Here is a 19,235-nt window from a genome sequence, read left to right as displayed (position 1 = left end):
GCCAATTATTTCTTTAGTGTGATCCTTTATTCTTCACATGACTAGCAGAAATAAGAACCAGGAACAGTTTCATTATTCACAATGCCAAGGCTGCTTTCTGATGAAACTCAGAATCAAAAGAAACATATTTCCATTCACTCTTTGTGCTTTATGCCAGGACTCTTTTCATCCCTATTTTTCTGATTTGCCCTCGCTATCTTCTTCAGCTGTTCCAGCAATCAATCCTTAAGAAACCTCTTCCAGGACATAGCCTCATGGACACAATTCTGTATTGTAAAGCTGGCTTACAAACTTCCATGGTCTTGTCTGTCCATTTCTCCTTGTTCACTTAGTCCTGCCATACAGCTGTTTTTACAAATGAAGGAAGAACTCATCAAGGTCAAATTTAAGCTAATGAACTAGCTGAGGATAAAGCAACCAGTTTTCTCATGGGGATCAATAATTTCCTCAAAACCCAAAGGCCAACAGTAAGCTGGAACAAGAATTACAAGAAAAAAACAAGTAATTGTCATGATTCCCTTGAATATTCTCCTAGTTTTCTGCGCTTCATGATTAGGGATTTCTTAAGACAGAGGAGGTGTCTGAAGCATTTGCCTTCAGGTCAGTTCCAAATTCTGCTGTATTGGTCATTCAAAGAGAGCAAAATCGGAAAAGTATAAAAGTACCATAGCACTGATACTGAGCAAGGAATTGTAGTTGTAAGAGGGAAGTAAGAGCCATGGGAGTAGAAGCAGGGCACCTTTCAATGAAGCAAATTTCATTCATTCATCCAATTAAAAGCCTCTTATTATCTCAATTGATAAGTAACTGGAGAAACTAGAAACAAAGATCTGAATAGAGGAGTAAACTTATAGAGGAAAAGGAGCTAATCAAGAGGGAAAAGGAAGTGCTAATGACAAGCAGAAATAAGAGGGAAACAGTGGAAGAAAATGCAATTATCTTGGAAAAACATGGTGGCAGAGGTGAATAAATTAAATTAAAGAGAAAATTAGCTCTGTAAATTTTATCTCATTTATGTTTCTTCCTTCTCCATCATCTGCCCACAAATCTCTATAGTATCCCACAAATTGTACGTTTACAGATTACTTACTTTTGTGAGATCAACAAGAACTGTAAATCACTACCCGCAGTCTGGTATATATTGTGATATGCACCTAGGGACCAATTTGCTCACTTAAACATTCTCAGAATGAAACCTTGGGAGAAGGTTCACTCCTGCTCATTCAAAAGCTGTTGCTTAAGTGATAGCGTTACTGCCTACAAAGGAAAAAATGATAATCCATGCCAAACTACACAGAGAACTTAAAAATCAATTTAGTAGTTTAGTTTAAATAAACAATTTATCATCTCAGAATTAAGAGGGTTATCAGGTATATGATTCTTAGATTTTCTTTTTTTTTTTTTTTCTTCCCAATAGATAAAGATTGAAGTACTTTGATTTGAATTGCTTTTCCTGTAACTTGAAGCAGCAACTTCTTATGATTCTGGTTGCCGAAGAAGATGAAAGAAAGGTGTAATGGATCCTCTTCATTGCTCCAGTCAGATCCAGTGATGTCCATTATCCAGAGACCAGATGACTGCATGATGACTTTAGGCAGTTTAGGACGGGAAATCAATCTTCTACCTTTAAAAATGATCAAAGAGAAAGACGACACTATGACAGTCTGGTATAATATAACAGGACCACAGCCTTTACAATACACAAAGCAAGCTCTATTTGCAGGTTTTGTTGTATCTATGGCAACAGTTCACTAAGAATAACACATCAATACTTTTATTTTTTTTTTTGCCAAGAATTTAACAGCTTAATGTTCCTTCTGTGTTTAAATTTTAGTTTCACAGGTATTTTCTTAATAAAATATTCTTTTTCTTGTCATGTTTGGAAGAAATTACTAAGAGAACATCTAGTCACCTTTTAGAGGTCTAATCAACTGTTCTTAAAAAAAAAAAGTTACTAAAACCATTTTATCATTTAGAAGTACAAGACACACCTGTAGTCTGTAGACACCTAATGTAAAATGAATAACAATGAACTTCACATGACACTATATCATATTTAGCTATATTATATGGTACAATAATGTGAGACTGATATATAGCAAACATGCAAAAATATTTGCCAGATCCTCAATAAATCAATATGACCTTCTCCTTCTCTTTTTCTCCATTAATTGCCACTATCTTTCATTTCCATTTGGATTTGAACAACTTGTGGTGTAGTAGGCTTGGAATGAGTACAAACTAAGCATAGCAGAATTGTACTATTTCTTTGCACAGTGGAATAATACCACAGGTGACTAAATACACAGATTGACTAAAGTAAATTTCCTCTGGATTTTAAATTAGATCCTAACCAACATGAAAAGCAGTGCATAAAACTTAAGCTATTTATCCTCACCAGACATATATTTCAAACTCTTTAACTGCTTTAAATCTTCTGCTGTAATGTGATAAATTTTAATTTAGATGGTGAGAGTTTTATACACAACATATTTACAGGATTGAATTATATTAACTTCAACATTACCAGATGTGGTATTGTTATAATAATCAAATGAAACTGAAAATTCACATTTTCCATTTACAAAATCACTGTAGAGACCTGCAGTCAAATTCAAAAGGTACAGAGAGCCAGGCCAGATTACAGAAGAGCTTACCAACAGTAAATATCTCACAAATAGTCTCACACAATCCCAGATGAGTATCAAGCCAGTTCCAGCATGGAAAGACCCACTCTTTGTCTGAGTCTTGTGATTCCCTGACTGTTACCATCTTGAGGTACATCCCAGCCCCATATCCCTGCCCATCATGTCCTATGATCACTTTTTGCAAATGACTCAGAGAAACAGCTTCCACCAAAAATGAATCCACCTGCAAAGAAAATTGGAAATACTTAATAATAAGGTCAGCTTGGACCTGAATGTGCTTGAATTCAAGGGGAAACAACCTGCATTCAGAAGAGGTTATAAGTTTGTCTGTTTTGTATCAGAGGGTTATTGTTGGGCTGTTGTGGGTTTTTTTGGTAACATTTAACATAACATCTCCTGTCTGAATCTAAGAAAGCACACACTAATTATACCTAAACTTAAATCCCACATTCATAATTAACAATGTATTGTAACCTCATCTGATCCTTGGAAAATATGTATTTGGTCAATCATTTTACATTTAAAATACATATACATCAACATTCTGGCAGGCTAAAAGTTATGACAGGAGTTTGGTTATAATCGAATTATTTTCAGGGCACTTCCAGTATCAAAAGTGTAACACGTAAATTTAGATTTTAAAGATCATTTAGATTTTACTTATGTTAATAGTCCTAAAGAAAATTTAATCTAAACACTTCATTGTCTTTTTCTTCTTCTTACAAATTGAAAATTACTGCAGTTACAGAAAACAGAAAGATTAAGCAAGACAACATCATGAAGAGAGTTGAGTGAAAGACCATAAACAGGAACTGAAGTAGAATGGAGAAGATAGAGTAAGAAAAAGGGCCTCAGAGGATGAAAAACAGGATAAATGTGAAACAAGACAGGTTTTCTGTACACAGTCCAGCCTAGGGTCAGATGGATTTGATTATAGCTTCTAATGTTCAGCAAGGTTATGAATAACTGGAGTTTAAACAACATCTAGAATTATAATTAACATCATCATCCCAATAAAACATTGACTTAATAGCAGGAGCTTACTAAACCAGATGGAAGGTCAATTAAAAAGAAGATAATTGCAAATTGATATCTAAAAAAATATAGTATTTTCAAAAGCTGTCTGTGTTGTCTGTGCTACTTTTAAAATAAAAATATTGGAGAAGTAGCTTTTCTGTTACTAACATTAAAATTACCTTTGCATGACAAAAATACCAATTTTCTTTTTAACAATAGTCAAGACTTCACAATCAGATTGTAAGTGGAAATCATTATATTTTTTAATTAATACATTTTAGGAAATAAATCTGAGAATGAATGTAAAATAAAATGTTGTAGAGTGCTATAGCATAGCCCTGACATGTAGGAAAAGAATTATTTTTAGAAATTCTCTCAGTTTATATTGAATCCAGTTTTTCCTCACCCTATGAAATCATTCCACAGAAATCTAAGACTCTCTAGAAGCAAAATTTTTATGTGCATTCTCTTCTTTTATCTTGTCTGAAGTCACTGAGTAAACATTAAATTAGTGTTTAATGTGGGGTTGAGGTTATAGAAACAGCACTGAACTTTTAAGTCTCACAGCAGTTTCTTTAACTATTTTTCTATCCATAATTTTTAATTCTTTGCTACTCATGCTGTCCTAAATTTGGAATAGAAGAACTACAAAGTGTGATCACAGTTTGTCCTCTGGAATCTGCTTTGTGTTTGCTCATACAGCACTGGAAGTGTGCTTGTCCAGAAAGGAAATAACACTGACATTGTTCCGCTCTGAATAGTTGGATAATAAATTCTATTTCCATCTGGTGGCCCTTTACAAAGGAGTGACAGCATTTGCAGATGACACCAGGCTGAGTGGTGCAGTTGATACAGTAAGAAGGAAGGGATGCTATCCAGAGGGACAATGACAGACTTGAGAAGTGTGCCCACGTGAACATAATGAGGTTCAATGAGGCCAAGGTGATGCACCCAGGTCAGGGCAATCCTATATATGTGTACAGACTGGGAGAAGAACTCACTGAAAGTAGCCCTGCAAAGAAGAATTTGGAAGTCCTGTCAGATGAAAAGCTCAACATGAACCTGCAGTGTTCGCTTACAGACCAGAAGGCCAACTACATCCTGGGCTGCACCAAAAAGGGAAGGAGGGTTGGCAGAAGGGAGAGTGAGCTGATTGTCTCCTGCTCAGCCCTTGTGAGGCCCCACATGGTGCATTGAGTCCAGGCCTGGGGTACCCAGCACAAGAAAGACATGGAATTGATGTAGCATATGATCAAAGGGCTGAAGCAGTTCTTCCATGAAGAAAGGCTGAAGAAATCAGGCTTGTTCAGCCTGGAGAAGAGAAGGCTCCAGGGAGACCTCACTGCAGCCTTCCATTATTTAAAGGGAGATTATAAACAGGAGGGAGACTAACTTGAGCAGGCATTAAGGGATGCAGTGAAACCAGTGGTAGGTCCTGCACATGTGAGACAGCATTCTTGTGCCATTACCTTATTCCTTTGGAATTTCCTTTCTGTTGTTAAAGGTGTATGAAGATTCCTTACACCTGTGTCACCTCTTTTGCCATAAAGAATGATATAAACGTTTGCAAAGGTTTCTGCTCCCCAGCGGTCACCAGTATGTACAGAGACAACATATTTATGGACTGTACAAAAAAAAAAAAAAAGAAAGAAACAACTTACGAAAGTGTACTTAAAGAAAAAAATCAATATATACTGTTTAGTAAGACTACTCTTTGTTTCCACTTCTGCAACTGCCAAAATATCTGTTGTACAGTGATTAAAATGGGTTACTCTTTGTGAATGTGATCTCTTCAAGGAAAGCATAATGAAGTCTTTCCATTAACTTCCTTAGAAATTCAGTAAAATTGGATTCAGGCAACTTAGACTTAGTAATATCCAGACAAATTCTATCTAAATCTGTTTTCCTGCTCAAGTCTTGGAAAATAAGAAATCATCTGAGTGTTTTTTTTACTGTTAAAAACTGCATAATCTTTGCAGTAGTTAATAATCATCACAGGTCAAAGAATAAACCACTATGTAAAATTTATGCAAATTAGGTAGCAGAGACTGATGTAGCATAACCTCTGGATGCATGACATGACATATAAGTATAAAAATTTATCAAATGCACATATTAATGTAAGGTGCACGACAGCAACAGAAAAACGTTTTTGCCTCTGTAGTGCTCCTGTATAAACACATCTTCTTTCAATTGATGCAGATAGAATGGATTTTCTTCTGAGAACTATCACTGAGTTGCAGATGTATTCATACTTCAACAAAGAGAATAACCAAGATTTTTCAAATGTCATTTTTAACATACTGTCCTCCCAGGCTAACATTCAAGTAACTTAATGCCATGGTTTCTTTTAAGATTGTGAATAGGTTTGAGATATTCAGGGACTAGAATTTCTGAAACTTCAGCTTTGAAAAGCAGTCATGTCTCATATTACTTTTATCTCATGTGTAACTTCTAACTTTTCTGAACAAATGCAGTGCTTCTGCAGGCCTTCACACTCCAAGAGCATTTCTGAATATTCTCTGAAACTTTCAGCATGCCAGAAAAAGTGCCTTAGGGAAAAACAAATACAAAATTTTTTTGTACAATACAATTCTTCCCATTAGTAACTGAATCTATTATAAACCAAGTAATTCAACAGCAAATCTACAATAGATCTTTTCCATTGCTTTGAACATGTGCTTTATCTTTAAAAAGTATAATTATTTTCTTCAGTTTTGCACACAGAACCATGCAGAAGATTTAGCAACTGTGACACCTGATTTGCCACTTAACTGGAAAACTAAGAGTTCTTAATGGTCAACATTTTTGCAGTGTACGTATGAAGACTGTTGGCATAGATCTACTGAAGGTATCAAAGGCCTAACAACTGTTATATTCTATATGTGACATTTATTTCTTTTCAAGAGGTTGGTTTGCATTGTTCATATCTGCTCAGTGTTTTCACCTGGTAAACTTTTCTGGTCCTCGTTGACTACAGGGAATTCTTTCACCAGCTCCTTGTCTTCTCTGCTAAGAGACAGCCAGCAGTTGCAGTCAAAGTTCAACTCTTGTTTTGTATGTAGCTCTTCTAAGTGGAAAGACTTCAAGTGCCAACCCTCAAAGCCTGGCACATCATCACAGCTGACCCGAATCTTATATACATCTCCCACATCTCCAGTCTCAACCTGCAAAAAATATCAAGAGGAAGAGCATATGTGAGGACTGCTTCACTCACAGCAATTTTCTCAGCAGTATGGAATCCTTTAACTTAACATCAACCAATGGAGAAACTGTGTTAGAGGGTACAATGGGAGTAATAAGGGAATCTCTCCTCTTCTTCATGGATGAGACTGCCTCCTTTACTTTATCATATTTTCTTTTCAGTAACTTATAATACTTAAACATTATGGTGAGTTGAGATTAAAATTAGTATCATGTACGCATTCAAGCTCATAAAGCAAAGGTAACATGTTAGGATATGACCCTACTGGATAAGGAGAGTGTTAACTTACAATTAAAATTTCAAATATCAGAAGTCACATTAGATATTAAAATTAATGATAATTACCACAAGCTGAGAAAATTTTAACTGAATTCTCACTTGCAAAATGATCAGATTTAAAACATGAAATTATTTTATAACCACTTCTGAGGAAAAGAGGGATATTTCTGCATAAACTTAAAACATTAATCATGCCGAAATAAACCTGTAGAACAGCACAGCCATTGCTCCTATACAACCTGTGGGAAAACCAATATCTGGTTGCAGTCTCTGGGCTTCTGTAAGATTTGGTTAAACCACCCAAAATAGCGTGATGGGAATTGGGATGAGCAAACTGCATCTAATGATCGGCATGACATTAGCAGCTGTACAATAAGACCTTTTAGCCCCAGGAAGTAGAGTGCTGCAGCCTTTCACCAAGCAACTGCAAAATGAATTTCATGTAAAATAAAGACAGAACTATTCTAAAAAGACATTTATTTATTTGTTTATTTATTGAAAAAGGATCCAAACTGAAAGTGTGGCCTTGTTCTTCTTTTTTACTGCTTTTTATTCTCCCAGACCAGTCACAATCTAAGCTTTGGTGACAGTTGCCAGGAAGTTCTTTATGCACTCAGTAGGATTTATTCATCACAGTAGAATTCTGGAGGTAGTCTTATGCAACCATGCTATGGAACGACCAGCAGACTGATCCCTAAGACACAGCATGGAGTTCCTAACAGCTTAATTAATTCTGCTTCTCAGCATAGCTCTGTTCTTGACAGTTCATCACTGCTGACCCACCTTTCCTAAAGCTAGTTCATCTGACTTTGCTCAGTGGAGACACATATGTAGGGAAATACTAATTACATTATCCTTATTAGGGAAGAACAGTTTAAAGGCATGGTTTTGTCACTCTAGGAGAGCATTGGCCACCCTCATTAATAAATGTTACAAATAGAAAAAATGGTGAAACAGCAGTGTATGAAGAGGAACAGTTAATTAAAAAGAAATTACAACCTGCCAAAATCATTTTACAGTTTTTGAACAGTTTATGAATTACAACTTACGAAACATGGTAAAGAATTGCACTTGAAAACTTAAAAGATTCCTTCCAATCTCAATTTCTTAAGGCAAGTATCATAAGATTTTACTATGTCACCCCAAAAGAAGAAAATTTGAAGAAGAGTAGCACAGCTCTGTGATGATCTGGCAGCCCCAGTGCTGCAGGGAATTTCGCAGCTCTCAAACTCCACAGCATGCACAATAGCCACAACAGTGGTAATTTTACATCAAAAAGGGCACCAGATTTGTCCTCTCTCAGAGCCTAGCTTGCCCTGTTTCTTGTATGCTGTCATACGTACAGAATTTAAGGACATCCTAGGCTGATATGTACATGTGAGGAGAGTTATGCATAATGGATTTACCACATCTTTACATCCTGACTTGATCTCTGTAATTGCTCCAGAAAGAGGGAAATATGTGGACAGAATATTTTATCAAGAGTTTTTCAATCATGATGTGTATGCTGCAGATGATATCATTAGCTATGGCATGGTAAGTGGCCTAATTCCTCTTAAAATATGCATTCATCTCTTATTAAACCTAATGGGTACTATCTGGGATTATCAAGATGACAGTGCACAGCTTCTTCACCCATCTAAACTAAGGTCCCTTCACAGGCAACAAAATTATTGCTTCTGCTCTTTCAGAATTAGACTGATCTGTAAAATCTTCTTTCTTGCAGATGGATCTCATGACTATCATACAGCTACTCTAAATGCCACACACCGCTACATGTGTTTGAAGCAGAAAGCAATAGCAGTCATAATGTCCATGATCATCTGTTGAGACAAAAAGCATCAAATATTTTCAATTGAACTTATTAGGTATTCCTCCTCTTTTCATGTTTGTTTGTTAGGGACTTTTTCCACAGCTCTGGATACATTATCCTTTCTGTTTTGCTCCATCATTTTGAGATCACTGTTATTATATCATAATAATCGTGATTCTTTTCTGAGCAATTTAATATGGTCAGTTTCCCTTTGGAATATGATATACTATCTTTGATCCCATAATTGGCCTCTCCTTCCATCAATGCCTATTACTTGATGCAAAATGACCTGCAATTCAGAGACAGAAAGAGAATTCATCACAAAGTATACACTCAATGAATTTCCCCTTTGTAAGTTGACCAAATGTTTTCAAGAGGACATTATTAATCTCATTTTTATTCATGATTAAAATTTCCTAATTAATTTATCCACATTTATTCCTTCTGAACAGTTTTACACAGTACTTGCTACTTGAAATCTGAGCTGAGTTGGATGTGATTTGTCATATAGTTCTTACAATCAAGATGATATCTTTGGAAAGCCACTGGGGATTTAAAGCCCTCAGCGAAAGTTAACTGATGAAAATGATTAGAAAATTTCATAATATTTTAAACCTTTTCCTTTTTGAATGAAATAAGGCTTGTCCAAAGTCATCATTCCTAAAGTAATTAAAGTTTTGTAAAATTTATTGTTTGGGTGCACACTTAAATTATATTTTTTATTACTTCTCTAAAAAGAAAAAAAAAAAGAGAAGAAAAATCTGTGCATAAATGATTCTAGTTATAAAGTCCTCCTTGCAGAGCTTTGTGCTTACAGTACTGTCACTCATCTCATACTACATGTGCAAGTGCTTTGGAGAATAACTGAATAGTTTTGAGGATCCAAATCCCATGATCTGTCAGTCAGCGTAACTTTGCATTTTATGATTATCTGTATAATAGAAAGTGCACAGTATAGCAGCACTTTCCAAAGGCATGCTCTGATGAGCTTGCTCTGTAAGCAGCCAAGAACCATGCTGAGGACTGGGGGAAATATATATATATACTTCACAGATTTTTTCATTCCATTAGAGATCAACAATTGATTTCTGTCAACACTGAAATATCAAGGAAAGTAAAAATCTGGGTTTGCACTGTTAATTTACTTACATTTTGTCAATTATTTTTTGATATGTTTGCTCATTGGAGCTGACAAGGTTTCTTGCCATGCTATCTGTCTTCAGTGCCAGAACATCCAAACAATTCAATAACATAGACAAACTTACATATTTCTCAATTAATTTATATATATATATTTATAACTACTGTGTTCTATTTAAATTTATGCTTATTTAAGCAGATCACCCATGCTATTGCTGCTACCTGAAGCCACCGAAACCCAACAACTGCACGTACTACCATGCTGCTATTTTCTCTTTTAACAAATTATTCTTTGCTCTTGCTACATGCAATTAAACTACACCTGTTCTTTCACAGGAGTTGGGATGAAAAATTTTGGATCAAATAATCATTCTGAATACGATACACATCTGTGCATACATTTGTATGAGAGCACCTGGAAAATCAGGAATTTACATGCTTTCCTGTCCTCTGCGTGCAGTAAATGAATCTCTGAGATCAAAATTACGCCTATTGTTTCAAAACAAGCATAAGCTGCTTATAGCACATAACCTGTTGTTCTTTCTACTGCACTAAAGACATTTGTCTAGTACCAGGATCCTGGGGAGGTTGAAAAGTTCGTTTACTGCTGCTTGTTGGAAAAATGAATTCACAGCTTGTCCTCCTGGTGATATCATGCTCAAGCCTCCTGTCTGCTGCTAGAGTGGGAAAACACGAGCAAAGCTTCTAAAAGCCTTAGTAAGAACAAAGGAAAGGCATGTAAAAAGAAACTGGATTTGTTAGCTGAAAAACATGGAGAAGATATTTATGAAGATATCTGAATACCTGGATACATCAGATCTGCTACTTTGACTTCCTTAGAATGCCACAAAAACTGGAAAACACTGTAAGCAATGTGAAAAAGAGAAAATTTCATGTCCAATAAACAGTGCTCAAACACTTTCATACAAAGCAACAAAATCAGGGCATAAATAGCTAAAGAAAATATAAATGAAATATATACAAACCCAAAGCCAATACAAAGTATGATGAAGCATTTAGAAAGACACTAGATTGGAACTCCAACATGATAGATATGGTATTATGGTACCAAGAACAGTAGAGTAGCAGGGACAATCAGAACGGGCACATAACAATACTGGCTTCTCCTAGCACGGCACTCAGTCAGTGAAATTAGGCAATCTTAACAAGCACTACATGTCTTTTGGGAAATTACTAACAAGTTGAAAGCAGCAGAGATCTGCTTTATGCAGTGATGCTTTCCAAAACTCAGCCAGCTGGTAGGGTACCTCCATAGATAGACTGCTTCTGTTGACCTTCAGTCTGCACCAATAGCTCATGAAGCTTCTTTTGTTGTTCAGTGAATTTCTTACTTTCTGATAAGCAATAGCTTTCTTGTCCTTAACAAGTGCTATTTATCTTTTCATTTAATCTCTGTAAAATTTCTAAATTGCTCTGGCTTGTTTTTAAATTCAAAAAAATCAGCCCGGATCTGCTCATTCTGAGGAAGCCTTCACAACATTTTCTAAATGTAGCTTTGTCATTGTTTTCAGAATGTTTATTGCAGCCATTGAAAAGCATTTCTGAGCTTTATAAAACTGCTATGAATTGCAAGCTAGTTCTCTCATCTGGCTAACTAGAATCTATACTTCAGGCCAATGAACAGAATTTGCAATGATGTAGCCTAGCAAGCCAGGATAGAATTTGAACATTAAAAAGATGCCTCAGCTGAATGCTCTCAAAGCAGCAGGATGTGTGTGAGGTCTACAGGTAGTCAGGACTGTGCTGAGGTTGATTTTAATACTGGACATGTATATGCTGTTGCCTCAGGGTTCATTTTGCTTTGGTATGCTATGATTATCTGGGAAAACTCACTGCCTGATGACCTGAAAGACAGAGGCATTTGGGAGGAGAGTGGAGAACGTTTTATAAAGACTGAAATGAAGGAAAGAAAAAGCCACTTATGTCCTCTGGGAATAACGTGTAATCCTTCTTTCTCAAATAATTGCATATTGGTTTTGTATAAGCTGGAATTCAGGATTCTTTAGAGAATTAAAAACAAAACAACACACAAGATGCTATAAATTACATGAAAGGGACCATTTATCTCCCTGATAAATACTGAAAATTCAAAGAGAATACTGCAGCTGCCTGTGGTAGAACAGGTCCAGAAGCAGAAGATGATCCAAGATGTAAAGTTACATCATTCCATCTTTGGCATAAATATGTTATTTGTAGCAACCAAGCTAGCATTCCATAAATATATATTTTTGGGCTGGAGAGGAATGTCATTATAAATATAGTAGTGTAGTAATGTAGAAAGTTGTACTGTATAAATATAGTGTGGCACTGTATAAATATATTACGACTTACAATGAATTCATCTGTTGCTCTCGGTAGAAAACATACATGTCCTGGGTCTTGTGGTGAAAGCAGTAGCTCATCGCTTTTGCCCTTTGAGCCATAAATCACAAGGATCCTTTTGCAATCCTGTGGATCTGGGGAATCTTCACCTGTTTTCACCTGCACTCTCCACTGTTGCGCTAAACAACATAGAAACAGCAAAGTGGAATCAATGGAAGAGAGAAATGAAAGCCTTTGTTATTATTACAACAAAGACTTTAAAGATAGCCATTACAAAAATGGACAGGCATGCCTTCTCTTGACAATAATTATAAGTTAAATAAGACTTTACCAACAAACAAACAAACAAACAAACAAACCACAACAAAAAAAGAACAACCAACAGTACAAATGGGTATACTAGCAGAAAGTAATCCAAAGAAAGCAAGTAAATAAACCTTTGGGTAGGTTCTTGCATTCCTTAGGACAAATTAATTGTTTAAATTGAAGTAATTCATTTATTAAGTTCGGGTACATAAAGTGTTCATATGAAATTTTATGTGATTTATTTGCAACAACAGCTAATACGCAGCCACTCAAATAGTGAAAACTAAACCACTTTTATAACCTAATTGATCATGTTCAATGTTCTTGTGTCAGATCAGATCATTCATCAGGGCTGAACTCAAAATCTAGGGAATTCTGAAGTGTTTTCACTGACATCAACTTGTGGATGAGGCATTTCAGATATTCTTTTTGATAATTACATGTATTAATAGCAACATTTGGAAATCTAGAATGCTACTCAGAAGCTACAGAAAACTATTTATTGTTTGACTGGTTGATTGGAAATCTTGCCCTGAATTAAAACAAACAAATAAATAAACAAATAACAAAGCATTTGATCCTGCATGGCAAAGAGAAGGAAATCAAAAGCCCATGTTTAGACTGTGACTAATACTGTGATAATAAGATAATTTGTCAATGAGATAAAAGAGAACTATTTCATGATGATGTGTAAGGCTACATCGCAATGTGCTGACAAAATAACTCATAGAACAGTTTAGTTCTGAAATAAATTGTATGTATGTGATTCTCTTTCTTAGAGCATTATGTGTTTGGTTTTCTTCGTATCTTCTCTTTCACCTGTCTGGAGGTGAAGATTGAGTGAAAACTTTCTCTGGTTTTCTTAACTTAGGATTTTTCCCTTGATTTTACTTTGCCTTCTTTAGCTAAGGCTGCTCTCCCCTTGCTATAAAAGCTTTCTTCTCATTTAATCTGACTGATTCCTGCCTCTTCCGAGCTCAGTTACAAAACAGTAGGTAAATACACATCTCACAGTGAGTCTGCTGAGTAAAACAGTAGCTGAAAGGGTCCTTCCATCTCAACTCTTTTTTTGAGGTCAATTTCAAGAATGAGTCAGATGTAGTATTATGGAAGACACAGACTTTGCCTAATGAGGAACGTTTGTTGTTTGATATATATGCCAGCTTTGAATTTTATCTCCCTGTGCCAGGTTGGCATGTGGTACCCTTCAGGGTGTCACACTTGGTGAAGTCAAGCATCGTTTGAGCTTCTGCTGTTCCTGAGCACTCTGTTTATGAGCAGATCCAATTTTTACAAAGACTCCCAACATAGCCCTGAACACCACATTCATTCATGCCTCATTTTGAAGGACTTGCCTGGAACACGGCAGAACAGAAATAAAGATAATTTTGCATTAATGTGTTTTGCAAGAGAGCCTTCTCCTTTCTTTTCTCTTCTGCTTTAGGAGAAAGTAAGCCCTAAGTGAAGAGAAACAAAGATACATTCCTTCATATTTCCTGCTCCAAGAGGCAGCATGCACAGAGAAGGTATTTCAGGCAAAGTGATTTATTGTAACTAATAACCATGATTGTGTTCTTAATTATTATTTCAAAAGTAAGGCTAAGACACCAGCTGGGAGTTTTCCAGGAAATAAATCAGTAGTTAACAGATTTAAAGCCTCTTAGCATCTGTGACTGCTTGTACTCCTACATTTGCTTTGAGTGCTTCTACAGCTTGGTAACAGAGCTAACCCAGACTGACTACATTTTCTCAGTTCAGAAAATTCATTTAACCTGCTCATACCAGTGTAAGAAAAAAATTTCTGTATATTATATTCTCTTAGATGGAGACTGATAAGGATGGCTACACCAGATAGGAGGCTGATTGCAAACACCTACTGGGTTCAATGACTTCCATATCTCTTTCCAGGAAATACTAAACTCTTCAGTAACTTCTGAAAATACGATATCTGAGCATGTCATCTTCTGTATTCGGTATGCATCGTCACGCAAAAAACATAACTTCCCTGACACCACTGAACAACATTAGCTTCCTTTCAGATTGATTAGTTCTTCATTGTACTATTTTACTTCCAGCTTATGTTCAAATCCATAGCCCTTTTCTTTGAGACACCAGTATGAAATTGCTAAAATGAGTAGTAGATTGGAAACAGACTTCAGTGAAAGAAACTCCAAATTTTTATTTTTTGAAATAATATGAGCAAAGATCTCATTTCATATTATACAGATGTATCCAAAGATACATCAGAAGCATTTGTTGACTTAAAAAAAAATAAATGGGATCAATCATAATAATATCTTCCCAGAAATTCTTTTAACCACTAGTTTCGATCCTGAAAAATTCTTTCAATAAAATTGTGAAAACCAAACTTGTAGTGACTTCTGCACACAACAAACTGGGCAAGGTAAGATATAAAAACAACATTTTATTATACAATTCAGAAAATTGGACAAATAATGTTATTTCTGCTTTTGAAATATTGAAAATTTCTGTATTGTTAGAGGATTGCTACCACTGTTCTTAAGGCATGTTATTGTGTTCTTTTTTACTCAAGTGAAGCAGGACAAATCTGCCTGTAATTTAGGAATTCTGTGTTTATTCTTACTCCAGTAGCATGAACTTGCAAGGTAGGAAATAATTTGAAAACAAAGGAACACGTGGGAAAATTTACTTCTTATTTTCCGCTTTCTTATGAATTTTCTGAATACCTTAATACCAACAACCTTTCCCAACACAAAAAAAATCTAACCTAGAAGTATCTGTTAACTGAACTGTGTTCAATGATGTTGAATTGTTTGTTTCATTTTATACACCAGTCACAAAAGATCACAATACTACAGAGCACCGTGCAAACCACAGCACAGGAACTCAGCACATCTTAACTGATTGTAGGATAGGCAACATTGGGATATGCCATGTTTGTAGTTTTGTTTTGAGAGAATTTTTTTTACTGGTCTTATAATGACAACCTACTTATTTTGAAGCAGAAAAGAAAAAACATAAGAAAGCAACAGCAAAATTTCTCCACAATGCAGGAAACTTCTAGAGAGTGATGGAAAGATTCATTATCTCTCAAAATAATTTCATTTGAGAGCTGAAAGCAGCTATCCATCTTCTCTACCAATGTGATCTCTTCTGTCTTTTTTCTCTTGCCTCAAACATACACGAGCAGGTCACCAGAAGATGAATAAATCTTTTCCTCTACCTGATTTGTCTTGGTAATCTACAGATTGTACAAATGTTGCTATTTGATATGTGCTTTCTATATCTCATCAGAATCCACAGCCACCTGCAGCATCCACAGGGATCTGGAATAAATGCTTCATTAAAGCTGGTATAATGGGAGCCTGGGTGAAAAAGAACTGCTCAGCAATGACAACTTTCAAACTCTCTTCCTTGACTAGGTAGTTATTAGCCTATTAACCTTCTTCAAAGAGAATGAGATTTCTGACCTTCAGAGTGACTTATTAAGTCTTTGATTTTGTTACTTTTGCTTTAGACCTGACCTAAGCATATTGATCATTTTTTTCTGGAAATCACCAAACAACACTGGATAGTGACAATCAATTTTTTGTGACTTTGCTTGAAACCCACTTGCAGAGCACAGCTTACATACTATATGACCACAGGAATGCATTTAACATTCGGCTTCCTAGCATTAACACTGCTACTTGCCTCCTACTCAGGAAATGTATCTTATATAGAAAGTTTGCACTTCCAGTGTAAGTGGGACTGCTTATCATTGCCATATTCTCTGCAATATGAGTTCATCAGTGCTGCAGATGCTAGAATTTGAGGCAATTGCTTTCTCTTCTGAGACTGTGCATCTCTAGAACCTTCTCAAATCAGTACTAGTACCATACACACAGAACTGACTACAAGACAGATCTTCAAACTTCTCATGTTTGTTATCATTCTAAAAACCTCATTCTTTTCACTTGCAATGATTATGATATCACCATTAAGAAAAAAAAACAATTTAAAAGTAAACTATTCTGAGATCAGCCTGAGATCATCTCACAAATAGCACAATCTCATTTATCTCAGTAGCTCACTGGAATGAGCTCAAAGGTAAGGAAAAATGACTAAAAAGAAGCTCAAGCTATGCCAATTCATAGCTAATTAGCAGAAGACTCTCTAAAAATGCTCTTCTTCTTTGTATCTTCATTATTCAGAACCTCTGATTTCATTCTAATAAACCAGCACACATCCTCTAGGTCCTCCTGGACATCTTAACAGTGTGACATTTCCCAAACTAATTAAGAATAACCTCCTTATAATCAATATATTGTGTCTTATTGTTACTAACATGCACAAGCTCTCAGCAGTCTTTTCATCTCTTTCTGCATGTTGTAAAAAGCAAAGATGTGCTGGAAAAAACTACTAAAATACTAAAATATAGCCTATTTTATGAACAGAAGGTGAAATAGATATTATGGCTGCATTTCAGAAATGTGTGTTGAGTAGAATGTAGAATCCAATTCCAAATTGTCTTGTGACAATCAAATCTCTCTGTGGGAAAGTCTTTATTTACCTGAGTTAATCAGTCTCCTTTTGTAAAAAAGTTATCTTGCCGTGGAACAATAAGAGTGTTGGCTAAATTGTTTGATTGGATGTAAATGATCATATTTTCACTGAAGCTGTAATTAGATGGAGAGATCAGCACTCATGCTACAGAAGGCAAGCCATTGTTTTCAGAGCTAAATGTAAACCTTACTTGTTTACTCTAGTTTCTCCCATAATCAGACAGTTATATAGAATATGAATTTATAGTTAAATGGTAATAACCCATACTCAGACACAGTTATATAGAATACGAATTTACAGTTAAAAACTAATAAAGAAATTTGTATTCTGTTTCTTTTTTGATTTGAGAGAAACACAGACATTATATCTCATGTTCTGAACACTTGGGAGGTCTTAACACATTACAGTGATGAGATTGTTTTTGTAGGTATATTGACAGACCACTAGGTGGGTAGTTTTTTATTAAGATCTACATATTAATCCAAGCAGATTTAGACAAGTACTTCTTTCTTCACTCAAACATTTGGAGTTTAATATTATTTATTTATGGCTACTTTGAGAGTACCCTGATCGACTTGACATGAAAATGCTTGAGCAATCACTTCACAAGACATTTTTCAACAAACTGATTTGTTGTTTGCTAGTGGACCGCTATGTATGTTTCACATGACAATGGCACTGGGATATACAAAATAACACTAGACTCCATCTTCAGAGAAGTTCTTGGCTGATTTCAGGACAGAATAGTAGAAATGTGAAGAAAACTGAAATGGTTTGTGAGCAGCATATTTTCCTCAATTACTTACTTACTTACAAAAAGTTTGTCATTGCTGTATATCACTGTAGCCAGTTTGTACTCTTTTTCCCTCACAGCTGATAGTTTACTTACACGATGAGGTCACTTGCTCATATATTTGCTACTTAATACTGATTTGAAGATTTAATTCAAATAGCGAAGACAATGTTGTAGAAAACAGTTCTTACCTTTAAGGAATGCTTTCTCTGCATTGCCAGCTTCTAAAATATTAGCAGAAAAAAACATGTGAGCAAACTTAATTATCACTTTTCTTCATATGTTATGATTATATTCAAAAAGGATGTTCAGTAATAACTAGGAAGTAAATAACAGTCTATTGTTACAACAAAAAAGATAATCTGTAACAAAATACTCACTTTCAGCAGTTAGCTCCCTCTCAGTTTTCCCATCATCTTGATATTCACCTAACCACCTTTCATTGCATAGACAAAAAGAATGAGATTAATAACAACTATCAGTATTGATGATTATCAGCAAGTAAAGAGACAATTACCTTTTCTCCCTTTTCTATCAAATTATGCCTTTAAAATACCTCCTAAACCTAATTTTCTTGTATACCTTCATCAGAGTTAACATTATTTGTACTGGGAGAATCTACCTTACTCTGCTTCCGGCAAAAAATTGGAAATTTCATGATAGTTTGATGAAGCAATATAGCACCCTAGATGAAATACACTACACTATATAACACTATGCAGCCATTAACATCTTATTTTTAAAATTAAAAAATACATGCTCCTTATCATTTTCTATTCTTTTGGGTCCATACAGATGTGGCCTTTGTTTAAACCCAAAGATCCACAATATATTTCACTTCTCAAGTGTAGCAAACTACATGAATGAATATGTAATGCATGAAGTCTAGACTCCACTGTATTTCAAGTATGGTTGCAATAAATAGCTTGATTAACTTTTGTAAACTCTTTCCCCATTCACTCCTAAGAAGAAAAAAAAAGGTCACTAGCATTTTCTAAAAGTAGAAAGCAAATGTTGACACTTTGGTGGCATGCTAACATTGCACAAACAATGACATTCCTTTAGTTCTATATTTAATAATCTTAATTAATTTTTTTCTAAGAGCTTAATGATTCCCTTTTGACATGGCAGTTTTACACAGCTCTGATGTGCTCATTAAGTTTC

General features: G+C 35.3%; 1 protein-coding gene across 1 annotated transcript in view; it reads right to left on the bottom strand.

The window, feature by feature from the left end:
* RP1 (RP1 axonemal microtubule associated) overlaps positions 1–19,235 on the bottom strand; it is a 200,459-nt gene that overhangs the window by 67,451 nt on the left and 113,773 nt on the right. Inside the window, exons 30-36 of the mRNA XM_040685413.2 lie at positions 18,452–18,507; positions 18,263–18,295; positions 12,455–12,624; positions 6,613–6,832; positions 5,135–5,289; positions 2,658–2,871; positions 1,434–1,624 (exon numbers count right to left, since the gene is read on the bottom strand). Of these exons, the coding sequence (XP_040541347.1) occupies positions 1,434–1,624; positions 2,658–2,871; positions 5,135–5,289; positions 6,613–6,832; positions 12,455–12,624; positions 18,263–18,295; positions 18,452–18,507 (1,039 nt within the window). The remainder of the gene's footprint in view (positions 1–1,433; positions 1,625–2,657; positions 2,872–5,134; positions 5,290–6,612; positions 6,833–12,454; positions 12,625–18,262; positions 18,296–18,451; positions 18,508–19,235) is intronic.

This window comes from Gallus gallus, chromosome 2 (assembly GCF_016699485.2).
Source record: "Gallus gallus isolate bGalGal1 chromosome 2, bGalGal1.mat.broiler.GRCg7b, whole genome shotgun sequence".
Lineage (NCBI taxonomy): Eukaryota > Metazoa > Chordata > Aves > Galliformes > Phasianidae > Gallus > Gallus gallus.
Note: the sequence above shows the minus strand (reverse complement) of the source record. Positions and strands in the feature narration are given on the sequence as shown.